The 24,506-nt window shown below is 42.8% G+C and overlaps 1 protein-coding gene across 3 annotated transcripts in view; it reads right to left on the reverse strand.

Annotated features, from left to right (window-relative positions):
- Window positions 1-19,564, reverse strand: part of UGT8 (UDP glycosyltransferase 8) — a 36,045-nt gene extending 16,481 nt beyond the window's left edge. Inside the window, exons 1-3 of one of the 3 annotated variants that reach the window (XM_048303816.1) lie at window positions 19,207-19,564; window positions 16,982-17,051; window positions 3,052-3,875 (exon numbers count right to left, since the gene is read on the reverse strand). In XM_048303816.1, coding sequence (XP_048159773.1) covers window positions 3,052-3,873 — 822 coding nt within the window. In that variant the 5' untranslated portion in view covers window positions 3,874-3,875; window positions 16,982-17,051; window positions 19,207-19,564. Of the gene's footprint in view, window positions 1-3,051; window positions 3,876-16,981; window positions 17,052-18,555; window positions 18,578-19,206 lie in introns of those variants that run through there. The other 2 variants (XM_048303814.1, XM_048303817.1) reach the window with 2 other exon arrangements.
- Between the last annotated feature and the right edge of the window lie 4,942 nt (window positions 19,565-24,506).

Genomic DNA, 24,506 nt, shown 5'->3' on the forward strand with positions numbered 1-24,506 from the left:
TCATGTCCTTGTCTTTTACTGCGCAGCACAGCACACTTTATGCAAGAAGTACCTTCTAAACTCAGTTTAACCAGTGAAAATGTCATCCTGGCTCTCACAGAGGACAAATGGAATTGCCTACGCAGAGCTTTGCAAAGCAACCATCAGCCCTCCACCACGGCAGAGCAGACTGACAGGGCATGCTCGGCTTCATCGGACCTCAGCAGGGATCGGAACGGGGAATGTGCCATCCCCAGGCATTGCAGCCACTGCCTGCACAGGTAAGGCTGACCCTGCCATGCTAAGGAGGGAGCCGCAAGGCACCACAAGGAGCCGGGCAGAGCGGTGACCTCCAAAGGACCCGCTGCTCTCCCCGCTGGCTCCCCCTCCTTGGCACGCCGATCACTGCGACTTCCCGAGGGACACTGCGCCAAGCGAAGACCGACACCGGGGCACTGCCGGGGAGGGAGAGCAGGGAGGAGGATCGGAGCCTTCCCGAGGCATCTGGGCAAGCTGCAATCCAAAGACACGCTGGCAGTTTGTGTGCCACAGCCGGGGGCTGCAGCGTAATTGCTACAGAGCTCAGCAGCAGCTAAAAATCATGCTTGACACAAGCTAACTGCAAGATCAGCAGGGAGGATGTGCCCCAGGATCGAAATATTAATGCAGATGGAACAGCAAAGCTGGGTCAGTTTATGTGTGTATATAAATATAAAATATATTAACACAGATGACCAGAAAAGCTGGGTCAGGTTTGTTTCCCCTCCACATACACTGTAACATGCCATGAATATTCAGCACCCACTGCTACGTGCTACCTTTATAGCTGGGGTTTTCTAACTTCTCTTTCACGAAGTTCAAGGAACAGGTGCAGAATCTGAGCAGCCACAAAACAGAGCTACCCCATCCCCTAGAATGAAAGAATGGCCACCCTGTAACAACTTAAAATATCTTGACATTTATCTCCTCATTGACTGCTTAATTGTTACTATCTGCCACTTAAGATGCTACTTTTGAACAGAAAGCTAGAACTTAACTTATGTGTAGGCATTCTATTATGGTTAAACAATTTGCTTATTTTTGGGGGAGGAGGAGGGGAGAAGGAAAAAACTGTTGACGACACAGGGGTGCCACTACTGAGGTGCACAGGCAGTCTGATCAGGCATATTGGACTTGAAAGAACACCCCTGATCTTTTTTCCTAACACCTCCCTAGCAGACAAAGTGGACTAAGCTACTTATTAGCAGTTTTGGTGAATTCAAGAGACCTGAAACACTTGTAATAACAGCTTTAGTGGGCAAATTCTAGTTACTGTGTCCAGCTACACACTCCCCTTTTCTAATCATGGTCCCTGGACAATAACATTACTTGAGAGAGCCCCTGAAGCATCACCAATTCCAGCCCAGTGCAGGAACATGAAGTATCTCTGCTTCTGGCTCACCTTAATGCACCAAACTAGAAGCTGCAGAAAATAAATTAGCCAAGGCTGCTGCCTTGGAGATGCAGCAAGAGCAGAGAAGAGCCACAGCACTCGCTATCTGCACTCACAGTTTTCACCTGCCAGGACAGAGGGTCATTTGTGAATTTCATCCAACTGCTCAGCAAACAAACTGATTGCCCAATAATTTACCTACAATACACACCACAGGGATATGTGTAACAGCTTAGGCACGGACAAAATACAGGATAAAAGATGTACATGCTCACTTGGTGCCTCTCTCACATTCAGTGAAAACTTGTGCTTCGAGCACTAAGAATGAATTGCCTGATACAACAGAAAATAATTAAGTAATGTCTCAGCTCACAAATAATTACAGGTAGTTTCTTTCCCTGTAATAAATACTTGCCACCACAAAATCGACCTACAGGTCTGTTTAAAGGCCTCTATCACTCCTGTTACACCAAACATCAAAAGACACTAAACAGACAACGGTAACCTATTGCCCAAATTGATTGCGCAAATACCTTTTTTCTCTTACAGAAAAAGAAAACATCAGTCTGGAAAATGAAGAAAAAACTCAATCCAGCCAGCAAAGTTTTCCTGGCGGGAATAGGGATGAACTTTTAGACAACCCAAGGGGACCTTTAGTCTGCTTTCTTAGGATAGCTGACCCTTCCTTAATACAAATACTGATGCACACATGGAAAGAACCAGTTAGAAGCACCACTGCTACGGTCATACAAAAAGCAAAAGCTGAAAGAGGCATTTTAGATTGAGCACCGCAGGTCTACCTACACCTTTTTATCATCCAGTCAAAAGCATCCATTAACAATCACCTCCAATTCAAGATCATTTGTTTATGTACACACAAACAGAAGTGTAAATGACATGGTTTTCTGTGAGATGGTTCTGCCTGTCACACACCACTGTATTGCTCAACAGGCATTCTTAGGTGTAACATATCAAAGATCACTGAAGTAATCAAACTTATTAATTAATCTGTACAGCCAGGATTTCTGGAGTCAGTCCAGTCACTACCACTGTTTCAGTCTGAAGTTCATACCTGACGGCCTGCACGTGCACAGTAAAATTCAACTCTGAGTGCAGCCATAGTGTCACGTATGTCAACTCTTATCTCCATTTGTCACTCTGTACAGTTTTTTCATGCTTATATACTCATAGTCTTAAAGACACTATCAAACCTAAGGGAGGCATAAAAACAAATACCATAAAAACACCAATACCATGAAATTACCTAATATACCCTACCAGCAGGCTTCCTTAAGCATGAACAGTATTCATCCATTCGCCCTTGTTCCCATTTTAAACTATGTTTGGTTAGAAGCTACTGACGTGATTTCCAAGACAGAGTGCACTGTCTTTCACCGCTAGCGCACCATTAAGCATCTCACTCAAAAGCAAAATACTTCCTGCATCCACAACAGATTCATTTTGTTGAATTTGTGACCAGTAGGTCCCCTCACCACCACACGAAGTGACCTCCAGGGTATATTTCACCAAGCAGCAACAGAACAGGTACCATCTGAAAAATCACTGCTTAAAAAGTGTCATTCATCACATGAGGTCAAGCAGAAACCACAGAAATTACTGCAAAACTCAGCAAACCTTACTTCTGGCAGAGGGCTGGCCGGCTTCGTTAGGATTCCTCCCACATAAACAACATTGGGTAGCGTAGGTCTCGGAAACTCCAGTGCTACATCAGTACAAAGCATCCACAGGCTGGATCCATGGACCAAGTCATACATGGACCTTTCTGGAAGAACCTTGTGTTTCTGCATTATCCTTTCATATTTTGGCAGAACCAAAAAACTAACTCCAAATCTTGAAATAAGATAAACGACAGTATTTTTAATCCTCTCAAACAGGTTCATGTGATCTGTGAGTAGCGAGTTAAATTCCGGAACATAGGACAGGGGAGCTGGAGCACCCACTTCTGCTGGATACCAGAGGCCAGTGGAAAACACAGCGTATTTAACCCCTAAAAGATGGGCTATAACAAATCCACACATCTCATTGGGATCTACCAGGAGCAGGTCAAATTTTTCCTGTTTGAGGGCACGCATGAGGTTTCGGTTGCCAACGATCATGTCACAGTTCTTGGAGTAGTGGTCCAGGATATCAAACAGTTCAAGGGCAGTCAGTCTCCCCGAGAAGATACTCCTCATCTTGGACTGGAGGAAATCATCCGAGGTGCTGCTGTTAAAGATCCCTGGGTAGCGCTGAAGTCTGTAGTGATTAGATGGAGGAATCTCTCTGCCCTCAGAGAGGAGAAACACTGTCTGGTGACCTTGGTCATGCAAGGCTGAGGCCACAGTCTTGAAAATATAAAGATGGCTTTCAAACATAATTGGCGGCACAACAACAATTTTGGCAGCCCTCGCTATCCCGACAGCACTCCACAGGAGAATGAAGGCTGGAGCGTACGGCTTCATAGCTGAAAGGAGAAATAAGAGCATTACATCACAGACAACAGGACTACAGTTTGCAGTTTAAGCACACCACGCTTTTGTTAGCATGGTTATGAGCATTCCCACTACGAGGTCTTGTCTGATAGCTGCCCACAGGCTTCAAGTCATCCTCCTTCAAGCTGCAGTTCTCTACTCTGATTTTAGCATAACATTTCTGGGGTTTTGTTTTCACATAAGCTAACAGGATAGAGAAGATAGAGGGCTTTTGTCCTACTAAAAGGACACGTAAATTCATGCCATGTTTTTCTTTATGCTGATCAGACACATGGGAGTTGAAAGCCAAAAATCAGGCAGGAAGATGCTACCATTGAATAAGAAACAACTTTGAACTACCAAAAATGACACTCTGCTTACAAGAACAAGTGTAATAACAGGAGTAAGTACTGCACACATGAACATTGCAACTTCCACTGAAGCAGTTTAACAGGTACTTGATTCTGAATCTACTTAAATCAGCACTTAAACACCCACTTGAACACCACCTCTACCTATGCTGAAAACCCCACTGCCATCCTAAATGCACAGTTCCTGACAGCAGCACACTGCTGAGCAAAGGGAAAATACCTTTTACACGTGGTTTGGTGATTTAAAATGCTGTATGCAGCAAAAGAAAGCAAAGTGCCTTCGAAGCACAGTGAGGACATGTCAGAAACCCCTCAGTCACCATCACCCTCCTAGGACAGAGAAATGAGTACAAGCCAAACCAAACAATCTGCTCTTTCCTCATGCCAAACCAATCCACGTGGATGCCTGAGTCTGTTGCAGTGTCCTTTATAAATAAGAACAACAGATAACACTGCTACTCAGTCCTTGTTATCTCCCTACAATATAGTCATATAACCTTCCTACAACAGATTGCTCAGGACTTTTTTTCAGTTAATGTTACATGGGTTACCAGCTCACAAATGGAGCATCTCATATTTTATATAGCTATTCATAAATTCCTACATTCCTATACACTTACTATGTAATAAGTTTAAGGAGCTTTTTGAGTTATATTACCCTATAGCAAGTTTTCTGAAGGACGTCCCTTTCAGGTAGTTGTAGACAGCAATTAGGTCTCCCCTGAGCTTCTTTTTCTCCAGGCTCAACACTCCCAGCTCCCTTGGTTACTTCTCACAGGACTTATTCTCCAGATCCTTTACCAGCTTCACTGCCCTTGTCAGGATGTGCTCCAGCAACCTCCATATTTTTCACGAGGTGAAAGACCCAGAACTGGACACAGCACTTGAGGTGTGGTCTCAAAGTGCCAAGTACAGAGGGAGAATCACTGCCCTGGCCCATGCTCAGTTATCCTGAACAGGACCCTGCTAGAGGATAACACTCCTTAGCTAAGAGAGGTGTTAGAAAAAAGTAAGTAAAAAATGGCTTGCCAATGAAACATCCAAGAAAAATGATAAATCAAACTTGGAAAAGTCCCATTTTTGATTCCACCTCCCCATGCTAGAAGCATTCCCATGGTATTGAGTTACTGCTCCTGTCAACAAGGGCAACATTAGAAAACCATGAATGGAGGTGCAGGACTGGGAAACTCAGTTATGTTTCTATCAGCAGCAGAAGTCAAAGGTTACAGGAGCCTAAGGGCTGATCATGATGCAATATGTTGCCACAGGCCGGCTCTACTTCCATCTCCTGATCCGAGGCCTAGAGCACAGCACAGAAGATACAATCCTCAGCCCTAAGGCATATTTTCCATAGCTGGGGTGACACACATGCCACCAAAAGCCATGGGAACTACAGCTAGCCTTCCCTAGGATGCTGACAGTGTTTCCCCACTGCCTCCTCTCCCCACACTTACCTGGCAGCCAAGTTTTAAACGGGAATCACATAGGACATTCTACTCCTTGCAAAGGTATTACAAATACTAACAAGAAAAGCTGGCAATATAACCAAAACCATTTACCAAACATTATTTTTTATCCTCTTGCAGTGTATCAGTGACATGAGATGACAACGCACTTCCCTGGCAGTCTATCCCTTGTGGTACCTTTAGAACTGGTAAAACAATAATCACTTCTCCAAAAACTATTATGCAACTCCCCTCTTCCACATAAGTACCTTCCATGGGAGCTGGAAAATATATGTACAGGACCTGCCAAGCTATAGAGATATTAAGCACATGACACTATTAGAAAAATGCCGATTAAGTGACATTTTTACTGGCAAAAATTGCATTAACCTTCTATGGAACTTCTGGCAGGAACCTGCAGCCTCATCATTTCATGCCCTGGCCAGACAGAAGCAGGGAGCTCAGGTTAGAATTTAGTAGGAACAAGGGCAATAGGTAACAGCATTCTGTAAGCCAATTAATCATGAGCACAATTCCCATCTGGCAGACTGGGACTGGGGAATAGGTGGGTGCCCAGGGCCATCAGCAGGGCATCAACACACAACCACCCAAGCTCAGCTCCAGGCTCTCTCCCAGACACTCCGCCACTCCAACTGCCCTCAGCAATGAGCTCCCCCCGCACCACGGGTATTTCCACCGGGACAGACTTGCCTATTCCAGTGGCAATTTCTGATTCAGCTCATACCCAAAAGCAGCAAGCAGTACCCAGGCACAGGAGGCACTCCAAGGGTCAGGAAAACGCCACAGTGGTGCTCAGCTGGGAGCCAGCTAATTTCAACTAGAGCTCAGGGATTCTTCCTACTAACTCCCAGTCACACTCCGGCAGTAAACTCCCAGAACAAATCACTTGCCAAAATAAATAAAAAGGATCAATGTCCAATGCAATTGCTTTTCATTTCTGCACGCCAGGAGCATGAAAAAGAATGATCAGGTGTCCTGACAGAAAAGAGGAAAGAAAAGCCCTGAGACAGAATGATACATTTCTCCAGGATAGTTAACAATATAAAACTATTCTGTACCTCTATCTTAAGTACTTCTTCTTAGGATTTGCCTTCATTAAGTAAGACTGTTTCGGCGTCTGAGCTGGCATGTAACATCCTTTTGTCACAGAGGGTGAAAAGGAAAATTCAAGTTTGCTAAAATTTAAAAAACCCCCAAAACATAACATAACCCCCAACCAAACAACATCCATAAAATGATCACTGAATTGAAGCCATTCCTTTCAGCCAAAAAGCCCTAAAAATGAGGATATGGAGAAGAACCAGATGCGGAGTGGCTTTATAGTAGTGAAACCTGATTGTAAAGAGGTCTCCTATTGGAGCACAGCAAGAAAAAGTCAAAGACATACCAAGAAGTTAAATATTAAACCTACTCCAACAGCTACTCAAAGTTAATGACCTATAGTGGGGGTTTTCAAATGAAAGAGAAAGCATGAGTTTTAAAGCATTACAGAAAACCAAGCACACTCCTGACAGTCAGACTGTTGGAGAGATGCTTTCAGCTGACCAAAACACTTCTAAGTCGTGGTGGTTTTTTTTTTTAGGAAGTATTTTTCCATTCACCCAGAAGGACCAAGCAGGACCTAACAACAAGAAGTGTGACTACACAGAAAATAATGACTTTCAGAAGAAAAAAATAGGAGAGAGGATCCTTCCCCCCTTCTTCACAAAGCTCTGACACTTGAAGGTTGGACAATGTGGAAATAAACTGAATGACATTGAAATAAGTGTAGTGCCAGTTGGCTTTTATAATAATAATTTAAACATTAAAATCTAATGTAATTTATATAAACACCAATCTTAAATTATTTTAGATAAATTCCAATTAATAATTCGTGTAACTGTCAATTACAGTCCTGGAACACGTACCCAAGATTACGTGTAGATTTGCTGCCAATCCTTAATAATCTGCTAATCACTGCTAATAGAACTTTTTGGCATGTTTGAGGGTTTTTTCTGCTTTACATCACTGGCTGCCTACCTTCTATTTCTGAAACTCAGAAATAGCTACTTTCAAGCCACCAATACCATTGTCCATGTTTTCCTCCATTGTAGAGAAATCTAGAGCAGAAGAGCCTCTCAATCATCTCCATCCAGCACAGCCTGAATGCAAACTGCTCCCATGTTTATCACTACTCAAAAGATGAAACAGTTCTTAGGCACTCACACAAAAGGATATAAAAAGTCCTTTTTATTCACTAACACTCCTGATTTCTAAAGCAGCAAAGGAAGTTTTACAGAGCTGGAGTTAAGCGATGCAATTTGCTTTTTTAAGTTCCTCATTTCCTTTCATCCTTTCTTTAAATTTGCTAACGTTTGTTGCGTTTACCTGGGCAGTTTGAGCGGGACTTCTGCCAGGAAAGGTGCCCTTCATTCCAAACAGCAGTGCTCTTCTGAGAGCAAAGGAGCAATCTCTGAGCTGCTGATCACTCTCACCTTACCCAAAGGGCTCAAATTACTCATTACAATTTCACAGAGACAGCACAGGTTAAAGGACCAGGCTGCCACCTCTGCAAGCCCAAGTCTGGGAGCTAACCAGTAATGAAATTACTATGCCCAAAAGGAAAACTAATGTGCGCATCACAGGAATATTATTTTTTTTTAAAGGGGAAATGTGGGATTTTCATGCATTTCAGCAAACTGTGTGTACTACAAACTGCCACAGTTGTGGCACTAACATGCAGATTTATTCCTTCATCTTGCTCTCAGTATTGTTCCCCTCCCTTTACTACAGCTCATTACAAAAAACTCAGCGTTTTAGAAGAAAGAACGCAAACTCTGCTCTTGGGGCTGTAAACTCTCCAAAACTTCGTATTAGTGGCTGAACCAATGAGACCAAAAAGGCAGAAACAAATAAAAAATATTCTTTTTGTATTTTTTAAAGGAAGACATATTTCATCAGCAACTAAACTTATATTAAAAGTTGCAAATCTGATGCAGTTTCCATATAGGTAGAGGGACCTTGAGCAGTTTTGACTTACCTACAGCAACCACCCATGCCAGACTCCAGAGCCAGTTGCTTTTCTCCCACTAAGGCAAATGTGACCTCTGTTATCCCACCTGTTTGTGCCTCCACCTGAGGTCAAAAACTGGAACCATGAATAGGGCAGTGTCATGTCAGGAACCAATCCCACCCTACCATGTCCAACTTCAGCTTTCACCACAGATGAACACAGACAGTGTGTTTATTTCTCTTAAGATCAGAGGTACTGTAGCTGTAGGAAGAGACACGTGGTTGAAAGCACAGCAAGAGAAATGATGAGGGAAGTTGAAGAACAACTGGTCGTGGAGAGCACTACAAACTGCCTCTGGGAACAAACCAAAAAAACCACCACAAGCAGCTGCTGACTATGGTTTACTACTGCCCTTAATAGAAAGGAAGCATTAAAACAGGGAAAGAAATGACAAGTGATCTCAGATTGTTACCTGACATTACCCAATTCACTGCCACTCCAGCCCTGCCCACTCAAAACCCCATTGACACGAACTTACTTCATGTGCAATTCTGTTTGGTTTAGCTATTGAAAACAGGTTTACAGGTAAAACATGGTACCCAGCCTCCAGAGGCTTGTGAGCACCTCAGTTATACAAATACAGAGCCAAGCCCTATAACCCAGGTTGCATGACCAAAGGCCCCGTAAACAAAGCCTTTTATCAAGCCCAAGATAGCCAGGAATGACTCACAGAAAGGCACTTGCAGTTAAGTGTAATGCTGAAAGACAACGAAAATATTTCAAGACAAAGGGTTTCACCAATACTGAGTACAGGATTATTCTATGCTAAGAAAATACATATATTTATCCCAAATCTTAGCTGTGTCAGCCACATACATGCAGCTGACATTAAAGACAAAGTATATATACATGCACACAAACATGAATGAAGTGCATTGATTCAAAACTGTGGAGGAGTGACCAAAGGAAAACTCCTTCCTTCTACACATTCTTCAAGATAGCTCTAATTTTTCACATTCCCCCAAAACATTTTAAGATTTAACAGCAGCTCACATCAGCATTTTTTTGCCAAGCACCCAGAAACGCTACCTATGTGAGGAAACGCACTGACCAAATTATGTCTGACAGTGAATCTCAGAAAATAATTTTATCATGGAGACAGGAAGTTTTTTATTAGTGGCATAACAGATGACAGTAAGGAAGACCACAATCTTCAAGCTTGAAGTGCAACTTGCCTCCTAACCCCTTTAAGCTGGGAATTGTAAAACATGTTCTTAACCCATAATACTGTTTGCTGTGCTGTACATAATCCACAGGCAATCCAAAATACTACTCCATAATCCTTTAGGAGCATTACAGTAAATCAGGCCCACAAACTGACTTCAGGCACCAAACTGCAGTTTAAGATTAGGAAGCAGCTGGCACTAAGCAACCCACGTGCTGAAAAGCAAGAAACCCATCAGAAATGCAGGAACATGCAAAGCTGCAGAGCAACAAACCAGGAAATTATCTGGGAAGAGACTCTGCTAACAGGTATTGTACAACCTTTGGATCTATGTCCTTAAGTTTTCCCTATCACACATCCTGTTACTAATTGCTGAGGCACAGTGTGTGCTGTGATTGCTACACTGTGTTGCAACGTTTTAGATGAGTACTGTGATTTGGCTTTCAACCACAGGCTCCTTTTCCAACTAAATGAATAAATTAAGAAATTAGCAAGACACGTGTATCAACAAGAGCAGGCTTTTGCATTTGCTTTGTACAGGCTCCCAAAAAACATCTATCCAATGACTGAAGCATTTCAATGAGTACAAAAACTCTTTTGTCTGTGGATGAGATATAAGATTTATAGGCATTACAATGTCACTGCAATCCTCTATCAGACTTACTGTGTCAGCTATGCAAACAGCAAAGGTGCTATTAAGAGGGAGTCAAAAGGATATGCAATTTAGGAAACCACTTTTAGTGACAACTTACCGTACGTGCAACAGGTTTTATCAAACACTGAAGGGTTTTACCTAAGCTTTTGTACTCAACCATGGTAGAAAAAGGGTTTTAGAAATCCTCACTCCACAGGTAGGCAGAAGAGGCACTTGATCAAAATACAGGTTTTCCACTTCATACACAAAATATTTTCAGTAGGCATGCTAGTAGACAGATCTTTCAGAAGTTACATGGGACTACAATTCACGTGCAAGGCATTCTGTCCCAGTTAAGATGACTTTATAGCAAGTGGTCAAAGTATAACACTCCTGGTAACACTTTGGCACTGGCTTTCAGAAAGAAGTGCTCCAGGAATCTTCATGGTTATGGAAAACTGTCCCAAACTTCTGAAAAGACTTATCATATCTAAAAAGATTAAATATTTACAAACATTATCTTTATGAAGTGATTATATTCTAAAACTACTTTGGATTTCCAAATCTATTACTAGTAATAATTTGATCTTTTAATCAAGTCCCTTATAAATACAAGCAACACCTGCATGCTTTGGGGTCATAATGCTGCAGTTCTGACTTTATCAGCCAAGATCTGATTTACCTGAGAGTAAAGGATTTAAGTCTAATTCAATATTTTCATAACACAAACTAAGTTACCACAAGGCAAAGGCACCTTCCACCCCTTAACTACATTCCTTAACACTCTATGCACTAAAACTGAGCAAATAATATGCAGTAAAAAAATATAAACTTTATTGAAGGTCAGTATTGTACAAGTACCCATTTTCTAAGTTCAGCCCAAGTGACTGCATGGAAGTGAGTTCCATCAAGATTTTAAAACCTGTGAAACATTAACCTCTGTAGACCTACCAGGTAGGGTAGTCAAAACAAATCAAAATACATTCTTGACGCATTTTAATAACCCAAATAAAAGCAAATAGAGCAAGAACAGCCAGTCCTTTTTGTTCTGTTTTGCACTGGGCATCTCAAACTGGGCATTTCTAGATCCCTATAATTTGTGATACTTTACACAGTGAGGATTAGCAAAACCAATAGCTTACACATTGCTCCAAAACCTGTGTGCCTTCCACCGAGGGCAACCTGACGCCATGTGCCAGCAGCTCGGATTTCTCCGCACTGGCGCTCTCCATTATGCAGCTCTGTTCCTTGTTGCCCATGGTTATCCCACCCCCAGCACCTTGGAAAGACAACTGCTGACTGCACACAGCGAAGAGCCATCTGTCTGCAAGCGAGACACACATATTCCTTGTGGAGAGACTTGTCTGCTTCATCCAACACAATGTGAGAACCTTTCCTGACAAATTTCACATCTTCCTTCACAGCTACTGGCAACTCACACAAGACACGGTATTTTGGCAACAACATTCAAGTCCCTTGATAAAGTCCCCTCAGCTCCTGGAGACCTTTCATCCAAGTACCCAGACCTGAAACCATAAGCTTCTTGACAGGCCATTTTGCACCAGAAAGAACCAGAAATATTGCTGTGACATCCAGGGCTGGGGGTAGTAACAGAGAGAAGCCAACAGGTTACTCCACCTTTCCTGGGGACACCAGTGCTGGTGAAGATGAGTGGCCCTGCTCCTGCTGTGTGACCACAGTGCCCTAAAGAGCTCAGGAACAGAATAACTCACGACAGGACTAAGTGCTGAAAATAAAAGGAAACCTTCTACCTGCAGAGAGCATGAGACACAAGTGCCACAGCAGCTGATGGAGACAAAGGTGCCTCCAATGAAAGGTCAAAGCTGCCCCTGAAGTCTTTGCTCTCACACTGGCATCAAAAGACAGGCTGAAATAGTGGCTGAATGAAGAGCAAAAAAGAAAGAAAAAAGGAGAAAAAAAGAAAAAAACCTGACTCTGATTTTCAACACTTTAATTAGCAACTGCATCTCCTTTGATAAAATGACCCTCTGAAGAAGGGGCTGGAAGAAATTGCAGTGCACTTTGTTGTGAGCTTAATTCATTGGTGCCTGTAGTTATATGCTACCATCACCCAAGCATGAATTTTCCCTCGCGAACAAGCCTCAGGACCTGAAACAACACTAGTTTTAAACTTAAACCCACTTGACTGGGACTTTCTTTTAACTTCAATAATTATTGGGGGGGATGCTTTGCCTTTCACTCCAACTGGCTTCAGCTTGGTACAAGCTCTCCCTGGTCACGCCATCACATGACACCCAGAAGCACTCAATGAATTTCTTTGTTCTGTTTCTGACTTCATCCTACAGCAAATAAGCACATTTTAACAAGCCACACAAACACAATCACAAAGGAAGCTATCACAGGTTTGTTTCTGCAGTGGGAAATACAACTTGGAATAAAGTAAAAATACTTTGTTTCATCATGCTCTGCTCTTATTCAGCTCAATTAAAATAACTGCAGCAACACCACACATGCCAAAACCATTCAGCTTATTCAGTCTGTTAATTAATAGCTGCTGTTTTGAAATTTACAGGTTGGTTTCCCTCAAATTCAGTTGTTGTCTGTTGCTTTCAGACCTGTATTTTGGAGCGCCTGCTTTGAAGTATCTCCTAGTAGAATCTGGGCCTAGAAAAAGGATAAAAGCAGCATAACAGCTTTCCTACACAGTTTAATCCTGAGATTCTGATTTTAAGAGCAAGACCACATCACTTACCAGAGCTACAAGGGACAGAAATCAACTTGGGAATCTTCTGAAAGGTGCAAAATACACTCCAGTAAGGGTTGGGGCTTTTTTTTTTTTTTTTTTCTTGTAGCTGTATAAAAATTTTTAAATACACATAAGCTTCCTGTGAATTTCCAGCACCAGTAGTTGACTAAGACTAGAGCATAATTCCAGAAAGGAATGGTCTAAAGACAGGGTTTGTAGATTTTTCAAAGACAGTCCAAGACTTAAGTGCAATCTGTTAATTCCCAAATATTAGGGAAAAGAGAAAATAAATTCAAAGGCTACAGAAGATCAAGACGAAGACGGCTCCCATCTCCAAGACTACAATTTCCAGAATGATCTGGGTGTAAAACCAAAATAAATGAACAATAAACCATCCAGACACACCCCAAGTGGTTCTACACATGCACATGTCTGTTCCTACCCACCAAAATGGATATGAACGAATAATAATTAATACTTCCCAGGTATTCCTCCACTTCTGGAAAGCTAATTAACTTTCTGAGCATGAACACTAAGTTTCTGATGGGGGTTTATAACAAAAATAACTTTACAGCTTACTGCTGTAGTTCAGTTACTTCATTAGTAAGCAGTTTAAGGCAAGACTGATTGTCTAACACAAGTATAGTCTGAGATAAAATAATGTGGAATACTCCAATCTTGAAGTGTACTTTGATGAAAACAACGCTAATTGATAAACAAGCAAAATAATTACCAAAGTGTCATGAAGCACAGTAATGAATGATTTATCATTATGAGTGGTTAAGGAAAGATGCCAGCTTTACTCCTGTATTTTACACAGTCAGATCTGTTTTCCAAGATTCTCAACTTGAAAAAAAAAAATTCAGATAATCATCAACTGTCCTTGGGCAAGTTTCCACACAAGCCCTCACAGGATTTACACCAACAGCTCCCATTTACTTTTAGCCCCACAATTCTTGGATGCTCCAAGCACTAGGCTGGCCTATCCAGACATGTTACTGAAATACACAAGGGAATTTTCCACTTTGCACTGCTGGGAAGCAAAATGTGTGCGGACAACACTTCACACAAGCATTTTAAGCTCGATTACTTATGATAAAATTTTGTGCCCAGGGACCAAACACCACAGGCATCACCACACACCCCTCAAAGCTCAGTTTCAGGAAATAACGTTCTTCTAAGGACCAGCAAGGCTTGATCAGGGGTGTAATTCTCCAACAAAGCTTTCTTGGCATCTACATTGCATTGGGGTACAGGTTTCAACTGAACTGTGGTGACTTTGGATAATGCCAAACCCAGCTCTCCAGTGACAGCAACCTTCTAGTCAAGAACACTCCTGAGAAGGATACTGCTACAAGGTCTGCCTCAGCACACCGAGCTATTGAAAAGAAGCACTTTTGAGCAGACATTTGCATTATGGTAAATTGGCAGAAGTGGCTTCCCAAGCAAACCTACAAAACAAATATTTAGCTCCTTGCAAACAGCACCTATGCTCTCTAACCCTAACTATCTCATTTTGAAAATCCCTAGTACTTATAAATCTGAAGCAGATACTACATAAAGTACTACCACAGCTGCTGGGGCTGCTCATGGCAGTGGGCTCTGCAGCCACACTTCCCACCTCACCTCACCAGCAAGGTGTGCATCTTGTGCTGAAAGCCATATCCTGGGTAAATTCCTGTTCCTCACCCAGATTTCATTCAGAGAGAGACGCTCCTTTCGCCTCATTTGTGGTGTAAGCCAGAAAACACCTCACCTTGCCCCAAATTTGAGTATTTTTCAGTTGAAACATTAAATTGGGAAGATAACAATGATGTCCTGGAAATAAAGCTAAGGGCAACACATGAGTACTGGCCATGTGTTTTCTTGAGTCCTTTTTGTTTCTCTTTTTTGTTTGCTTTGTGCTGGGGTTTATGTTTGTTTTTTTTTTTTTAAGCTAATACTTAATTTTTGTTGAAAATTTTTGCAATACTTTTTAAAAAGTGTATTTCATGAATTGGTCTTCTTGGCATTAAAGCACCTTATTCATTTGACTTAAGTAACTTTCAAATTGGATGGGGGCCACGGGAAAAAAACCCAACAAAATCAAATACAATATATGTAACTGCATTTTAATCTAAGTCCTGGATGTCTAAATTTAATGTTTGCAGGTTTTGTTACACTTATGCACTCCATCTTCTGGCATAACAAATAAATTAAATACCTTTTTCCAGACTGGTGGTGAAAATGATTTCTCTAATGGAGTATAGTCTTGAATTAAGAAATTTGGAAGGTCCTCCAACCTCTACATTGACACTGTTACCTCCCTCTAAATACACTGAGACACAGCCTTAATATCTTAATTTTTTTAAAGCATGCTGTTTCTGCAGGGCATCAAGGCTCATTTCCAGCTCAGCTCAGAATCAGAAGCTGACTCAAGACTTCCCATTAACTCTCCCTTTAGTTACTGAGTAAGAAGGGAAAACAGTCTTAAGTTGCTTATTTTTTGTGAAGCTGAACCATCCATTCATAGGAGGAAAGAACAGCACAGAGCAAAGAAGAAAGCTATGCTTGTATCTCTATACAAATAAAATTACAGGCATGACAACCGTGCTGTTTAAGAGAAATGGTCATAACAAACTGGTTTATAACCACAGTTTTGGCTATAGACCATTTAAATGCTTATTTTTTACAAGGAATATCAGGACCTCACACCCTGAGCATTTTAACATACATACACCCAAGTGTCATAAAACATCAAAAATAATTCATCAAAGGGTTCAAGAAACCTTATGTCATAAGCCTTGGAAATTGCCTCCAAGCATAGCTGTCCTGGGGGAAGGACAGAGAATTCTATTAAAGGCTTCTAGGGTATTTTACTTCCTGGAAAACAAGAAGAGGAGCCCTCTACAATACCTATTCACAAACACTTGGAGCTGTATCAGAATGACAGTTTCCAGCCCAAAGATACTTTCTAAAACAACAGTAAGAGGTCAAACCATGCTGAAATTTTTGTGAGGACAAAAATACCAACAAAGGAGGTGAATGATGTCAAATGCTTCTCATGTATCAGCATTTCTCAAACACAGTTCTGTTCTCTTCACAAATATGACTTTGAAATAATCAAACAGAAATAAAAATATTTATTGAAAGTCTAGATCTGGAAGAAAAAAAGGTATTTCATTTGCTAAGCATCTCGTGAATTTGGTCTCACCACAAACAACCCAATAGGCTTTAATACTGCAGTGGGATTTCTCTTGTAAGTAAAAGACAGGGCATTTGACCAATAAGGAATAAACCCTGTACTATTCTAAAGGGAGCAACCTGGTTAAAACAGTCATGTGGACAAAAAGCACTTCAAAGAGCCCAAAGTGGAAAAAACCCCAAAAAAGTGGGCATGTGCACTAAACACTCAGCAATTTAAGTCAGAACTAATGTATCTCATGTTCAAGAAAGTCAATTATAAAATAACCAAGTCAGGACAGACGTTGTTACACTTACAAATATAATTACTGCAGAACATTTTTCAAGTAGTAGGAAGTGTACTCCAGCAAATCATACCCTCTGTGCCCTCACAACAGGTACAGAGAAGGCCATACACAAAGCTATGCCAGTAAGGCACAACAGCTGGTAGCCATTCACCAAGATGAAATTGTCACCAATTCAATCCACCAAAACCAATCCACTGCTTCATGACCACTTACTCAGCAAGTCACTTTTCTCCAATCCACTCACACGGGCAAGGAGAGGACTCAGAGCTCAGGTGACATCACCCTGCACAGAAGAAGGATGCAGGATTATTTCAGATGTCCTCTCCTCCAGCCCTGTTAAGCCCCTGGGTTTCTCCACCCAAATCCTGCTTTAGAACAACCCAACTGTTTAGAAGCACCCTAAGAAAATAAAACTTAGCGTTTACAAAACATCGACATGATTCTCACCTCAGAGTCTCAATATTTAACAGATACATCACAAAACAAATATTTTCTTCTCTCGTGTTCTATAAAGAGCTTCTGTTAACACGAAGCATGCAAAAAAAAAAAAAAACAAAGCAAAAATAACTCACAAGTATTTTGTGCTAAGTACTCATTTCCTTGTATTTCAACTGAAATATTTTCACAACAGCATGAAAACTATCTCGGAGCACAAGACTCCAGCACAAACTGGAGTCTTTTGGAAAAGCCACTGCAGTATCCAGTGTTCAGCCGGGAGCAAGGACCAAAACAAAGGAACAAAACCAAGGAAATGCGAAGCAAAGGTTAATTGCACACTACGTAGTGTCAGTGCTTTAAAACTAGCTCAGCTAAAATAACTAAGTGACCTTGCACGATAATTGCTTGGAAAAGCAGGCAGGCAGCTTCAGATTGCAAATGTTAACTGAGAATATGTTTGTAATAAAAGTCTGGAAATAAGTGGTATCATGTAAATGATGCCATAAATTAAGCCATTTGGTCGTAACATTAAAAAAACCCAAAAAACCACCAAACCAAAAATATTCATTTCAAGATGTTTGCTTTGGGGGAGGAGACCTTCAAGGATGCCTACTACTGGAGTTACTCCCTGCTGTCCATCCCCAGGGAACTCTGATGAGCATGCAAAACGGGCTGTGCAATTCCCAATGATCCCCTGTTGTTCCACGGCCAGGGCTCAGACGAGGAGGTAGACAGTAAAAGACAAGATGCCACTTGACCTCCGCTTAAACACCGCAACTTCAGCGATGTGTCGCCTGAAAAGTTCACGCTTGACCGTTTTCCTCCTTTTTGAGCCCAACCGGGAAGCGCAGTAGCACTTATGCAACGCTGTTCCTTCAGAGGCGGCTGGGATGTGGAAACTCGGAGAATATCCAGGGAGGTCACTGCATCCCAGGCGCGCTGGGAGTCATCCCAGGTCTAGGATGTCCCTCACACCACGTCCCCAAGCTGGCAGCCGGGTGGCAACCCAACACGGGGGGCTCTGCGCCCACACACCGCGGTGTTACCCCCGCTGACACCACCGCGGGCCGGCTGTCGGCGACACCAAGTAGTTAAAGGGGAGCCGCCAAAAGAAGCCAGAATTCGGTGTCCGAAAAGCGGCGGCTTCCCGCGTCCCGCCGCTCCCGCCCTCAGCGCCCCGCGCGCGCCAAGCACCGCGAGCGCGCCTCCCCTCAGGGCTGCGGAGCCGCAGCTGAGGGACCCCGCGGGCGGGTGGGTGCCCCCTCAGCCTTCCTGCCCCCTCTTCCCTCGCGGCGCTCAACCTTCCCCAAGGAGCAACGCCGGCACCTGCCGGGCTTCTCCGCACTCACCGCTGCGGCGCCGGACGACGACCACGCCAGAGCCCGCCTGATGAGCGCCCGCCCGCCGCGCCACACAGGTACCGTGCGCGCCGCCCCTGGGCCCCTCTTCTCTCCCCGCCCGAGCGCCCCTCACGAAAAGGGCGGGAAGGGACGCGTCCTTCTGGCGCCCCTCAGGACATGGCGCTCCCCCACATTCCCCCAGCTCCCTCCTCAGGTCACACCGTCCCCTCCCTCGGAGACACCGCATCGACGCGGCTCCCCTGCGGCTCCTTCCCCACTCCCATGGCTCTTCCCCTCAGCCCTCCGGCTCTCACCCCCACTCCCATGGCTCTTCCCCTCAGCCCTCCGGCTCTCACCCCCCCTCCCATGGCTCTTCCCCTCAGCCCTCCGGCTCTCACCCCCACTCCCATGGCTCTTCCCCTCAGCCCTCTGGCTCTCACCTCCCCTTTCAATGGCTCTCCCTCCTCTCGCTCCACTAGACCCTCCACCGCGGCCGCCCGGGGGCCTCCCCTTGCGTTGCGGGAGGAAAGAGGAAGAGGGTAGGCTGGAACAAGCAGCGAGATGGAACGAGAGCCCTCCTCCACCTCCACACCCGGACCCTCTGCCCCGCGCCGCAGCCGGGAGCGCCTGGCCCCCCTCGGTACCGCCGAGGCCCCTCACCGCTCTCCCTTCAGGGCCGCTCCTCCGCGTCGCTGCCTCTGGTAAGGAGCCGACGACCGCAGCTCCGCTCGGGGCTCTTGTCCTTCAGCCGGGTCCGCCCGGCCCGGGCTGCGGCGCTGCTGCGGCGCCGGGAGCGCCGGGCCCGCCGGTGCCTCCGCCCGGGCTCTGCTGCACCTGCTGCGGGGCTGGGCTGCCCTGCGAGCAGAGGAGGCTCCCTCGCTCCGTCCTCACTCAACTTCTCATCACTCCGGGCTGCCCCCGCTCCGCCCCACCGCATGCACCGGCGCTACCGCTCGCCCCCGGCTCCGGGGAAAGGCTCGGCTGCCCTCCCGCCCCATGCACTGCCCCGCTACCGGGACGGCGGGCAGCTCCCGGCACAGGGCAGGTCTCCTGTGCCCGCCTCTGGCGGGAGGGACCGGAACCGCCTCCGCCAATCAGCCCCGGCGCAGCTGCTTTTCGGTTCCAGCCCCGTGCCGTAGGCAGGGACACCTGGTCCCATGGACCGCGTTGCTGTAAGCCAAGTCCAAAGCGCTTCGCTAGTTAACTGCCAACTAAACAGTGTAGTTATCCCGCCCTCTCTCACCCGGCAGACTTTAAACACAGACGCTAAATCTCCAGTTGGTTTTGTGTGTGTGTGGTTTGGGTGGATGTAGATTTGTTTTGGTTTTTATTTTCTGTTATTCATTTATTATTTGCCAGTGATACATCAAAATTTAGTAAAACTGTAGTCTCATAGCTGACAGACAGTAAAGTCCTTTGAAAGAACAAGATTTGGCCCCTCACCTCTCATACGCTCTAACGTCTAAACTTTCCCTGTTTCTTTTAACTTACAAGTTTGCTGGAGTTTTTGCAATGAGCTTTAAAGGACAAGAATTCTCAGATTATCTTTTTGATTTGACAGATCAAGTTACTCCTTTAAGAAAAGTGAAGGTTTAAGTTTCGTCAGACAAAACAAAAAAGTTAATGAAATCGGAATGATAGGTTAATGAAATGGCATGATAAGAAAAATTAACATGAGCTTTAAATTGATCTCCATTCTAGTCAAGACGGCTTGCAAAAGAAAATGAAACTTTACTTTCATTCAAATCAATCCAATTTATTTGGGACATAAAATTTTTCTTTATATTTGTTATAGAGCTTTTTAAGAGCTCTTCTGTTTCTCACATAAAGAACAAATCATTAAAGTTTCTCAAACCTCATGCGCCTTTTAATGTCCGGTTAACATTAAATCATGTGGTAAACTTTCATGGGTGGTACTGAAATCCTACAAGGCAGTGGTGGCCCTTGGCGTAAGGTAAATATTGAGCTCTGAAAATGAAGTTCTCAAGTCAAATATCCCCAAATCAACTATATTCACTCTATTTTGTTGAAAAGTTTAGTTACTTGTAGGCAAAATAAATTCCAATTTATATTAGGTAAGAACTGAATAAATTCAGTTCCTCTGCATATCCAAATGACATTCTTATTCCAGTGGCAACCAATTTAGTAAATCCAAAACCAGGAGAACCATTCCTAAGGCATAACCATGGGCATAAGTCTGGATTTGAAGCAAGTGTAGATTTTGTTCAGACCTTCCTGAGCTGTGCTGGGGTCACCTGCAGGTTTATCAGTGTTGCTTTGGTTTCTTGGGTAGCAGCTTTAATAAAGCTGTTCTCGCTGTGAAAGTGGCAATCGGTGCAGTTACCTGGGGAATTCAGTTACAATTATTTACCAGACCTTGGCAAAAAATTAAAGGTTTCTTCGTGGAATGTTGCACTGAAAATGTTTCACAGTGGTGGTAGTACTTTGAATTTAATTACTGTGTGCTGTGTCATACTAACTCAGGAATGCATGTTATTTCTAAAAGCTTTTGCATTGTCCCCCACACACTTTACCTTTCCTGTCAGCAGGTCAGACATGCTGGATTTCCTCACTGTTCTGCCTTCACAGTTTCCTATCTTGAGCAGATGAGAATAGGTCAGACACAATATTTTATTGAAAATTAATGTGTTCAAGAGTTAATGATTTTCTCATAGAATCCTACATTTGTTGTAAGGGCATCTTTCCTTGGTGCCAATACTTCAACTCTAGGTATGTGTACATCATATTGTCCTGTCTTTGCCTGTTATGGTTACATGCTATTGCAAAATTGATTTTATTTCCAACTCCAGATATGCCTATAATTTTGTACTTCACCATTTTGTATTTCTTTCAAAGTAAATATAAGGCATTCTTTATTAGCTAAGCTATTATTATAACTCTAAGATGTATAAGGTATGCAGCCAAACACTGAAACAGGGATTTTTTTGTTCTCCAGTAAATTCCAGATCCTAACAAAGAAATTCTGCATTGCAAAAATTTTAGAGTCTTAGAATTTGAAATTGTGATAAGGAAATCAGATTCAAATAAAATAATAAAAGTTCACAAAATGCTATAAATATGAAGCATTCTTAATTTTTGTTAAAATTTTAGAGAGCTAATAAACATTTCAGAAGTGGTTTTGAAGAACCTTCTAATGTTGTCCAAAGGGACACCTTCAAACTATTTTTCAGGAGAGGAATTTAATTAATTTGCTTTTAAGTTGGACAGTGATGTCATCAAAGTTATTTTTACTGGCTGAGGAACAAGAAACACCTCTTGATGTGACATGTTTTTCCAAGGTTGTAGAGTGCCTTCAACCAACAGAATGAAGTGAGAACTTCATTCTGTTGGATTAAGACAACTGTTCCCTGTTGTGTTTTCTTCCTGGTTGGGCAGAGTTTTTATCATGTTCATAAGAATAAAGAAATACTACGCTGTTAACTCCAGATTTGCGATTCTGCAAATCTGATTAATTGAACTGGACAATACATTTAAGTTCTATTGAAGATTATGTCTGTTGGGCTTTTCTACTGATTTGCACGGGTCTTCTGACCAAAGAGGAAGGAATTTCTCCAGTAGATTTCTGGATCATGATGATTCAGTAAGTTCAGTAAGTGGTTTTTCCTCAGCCTTGATTGTTTTGGCTATACATGCACATTCCTCAAGAGTTTTTACAGAGCAAAGTGCGAGTATCACCTTCCTTGTAACTCAGATTCCAAGACAGCGTTCGCTGCTTTTGCATCCTAATTGACATGCAGTCACAAGCAGCCAAACGAATTTATTTAAATAGGGTTTGTAGTTCTTTAGCCTTCCAATATGCCAAAAGGAATTGATCATCTGAATTGCATAGTACTGAATTTAACTGCAGTGTTACCAGACAACCAGCACTTCTAGATCTGCTTGCCCTGTCTTTGGAACTTGCTCACAGACCCTCATAAAAGCAAGAAAAATGTACAAACGAATCTGCCTTTGCTGTAGGCAACTGTTGGCCTTATTATCTCACAGGAGTGACACTAACACACAAGTTCATTCTGCCCATATGGGTGAGTCCCAGCACTGTGCGTTACAGCTCTAAGTGGTGCTTCCCAACAGAGAACTACAGAGTGATCACCCTACGCTTTGTGGCTCGTGTAACTGTGAAATGGTAGTTTCTAGTTAACTGATGTGTGTTTTCGTGGCACCAGACAGTTTTTCTCCTAGATGAGAAATCTCTGATGTGCCTGCAGTTGTTCTTTCAGTGCAGCCTGTGTGATTATAAAACAGAATGTTCTATTTCCTGGGGCAAAAATTTTAACAAAGGAGGAAGGACACTTTTATGGACAAATTTAGGTGACACCTCATCTCTTATCATTCCTTGTCTGGCAGTACTGTAACTTTCTGCGGAGATTTGTTGACCATGGGGTCAGAACACTTGAATGTAGAAAAATGTTAAAACCATAAATCCCACTTCACTGTGCCTTGTTGTAAGGGACATTCTGTGGTTAGAGAAGGCACAGGGAGGAGCACTTAAATTGTTTGAGGGGATCAAGCAGTGCTCTCATGAGGAGAGACTAAAGAAGGTGGAACTCTTCTGTCTGGAAAGGGAATAGCTGAGAGAGGATTTGGTCAAGATCTGCAAAACCGTGAAGGCCGTAGAGATGACAGCTACACAGCTGCTATTGACTAGACACTGTGATTCAAGAACAGGTGACAGTAAGTGCAGGGAGCACCAAAGCAGGTTAAAGAGATGAAAGGAAGCTCTTAATGAAAAACAGCTGACCTTGATTTCCTTTATTACCCCGGAAAGTTAAAAATGCAGGCTGGTTAAGCAAGGTTTGTAAGGGTGCGAGCAGTTTTGTGGGTAAGAGTGCTATAAATTAGCTCTGATCGTAGTGTTTGACCCTGTCACTGTGCAAATACAATAACTGAGCATTCTGAGTGAGTAATAAGGGAGTTGGTTATCAGAAGGGGTTATACTGTCTTTCAAGGGTATTTTCTTTTCCACTGTTTGAAAGTGAAGAGTGGTCTAAAGAATTTTGTTAACCCTTAGGGTGTTTCTGGTGTCGAGAACTCCAACTTAGAGAGTAGAGAAACTCATTAAGTGCTTTTTTGTTTTGTTTTGTTTTGTTCATTTTGTACTGCTTTAAGTAGAATTCTGCATGTGAAATGTTGTCAGAAAAGTAAAAGACTCTTCCTGAGTGGTTTTCTTGTTAGTAAGTGGAGGTCATGTGTTTTTACAGAAGTTGGTTCTGGAGACTTAGGCTGTATTTATTCTTGAGGGTTTTAAAGTTCTAGGGTCATGTTGAAACACATATAGGCAGGAGGTGTTAGGTATAGTGTAGGTACTTGTCAGGTGAGTAGAGTTTTGTTTGCTATTTGTTTTAGTGACTTTCTGTTAATTTGGTTTTTTTTCTACACTTAATGGTCTTTCAGTGAAGTAGGTTCAAAACCTGTGTGACTCTGTATCATTCCTGCATTTTAATATTGTTCTTCTCCAATTACGCAGTCGCTTCTTGAGTTGTGTGGTAAGACATTCCTTGGTGTGCCTTTGAAAAGGAATATAGAAATAACAAGATGAATGTTTATGTTCACGCTTCAAAGAAAATTGCTTTAAATTCAATTTCATGAGATTAGTCATTAAGTTTGTAAGAAACCTACATATGAAAACATTGCCTTTTTTATTGCAGTTAAAAATGTTTGCACACATAGTTGGCTGTTTTATGGGTTTTTGGTATCTTAGACAAATAATGTTATGTGTAACTATCCTTATCTCTCTTCAAAGAGAATAGCTGTGACTTTGTTTCTTTAAACTTGAGGAAAACAGCATAAGACAGGTATTGGTGGTAGTCTTTTTTCAGTTTAAAATACCACCTGGTATTCAAAGTCTGTTGTATGCTGGAGGTTGCTTATTTAATTAGTTCATTCAGACAGGAAGAGGTAATTACGAAAGGCTACTAGAGTACTATTGTTTTAGGAAGCAA

The sequence above is a fragment of the Corvus hawaiiensis genome, chromosome 5 (genome assembly GCF_020740725.1).
Source record: "Corvus hawaiiensis isolate bCorHaw1 chromosome 5, bCorHaw1.pri.cur, whole genome shotgun sequence".
Lineage (NCBI taxonomy): Eukaryota > Metazoa > Chordata > Aves > Passeriformes > Corvidae > Corvus > Corvus hawaiiensis.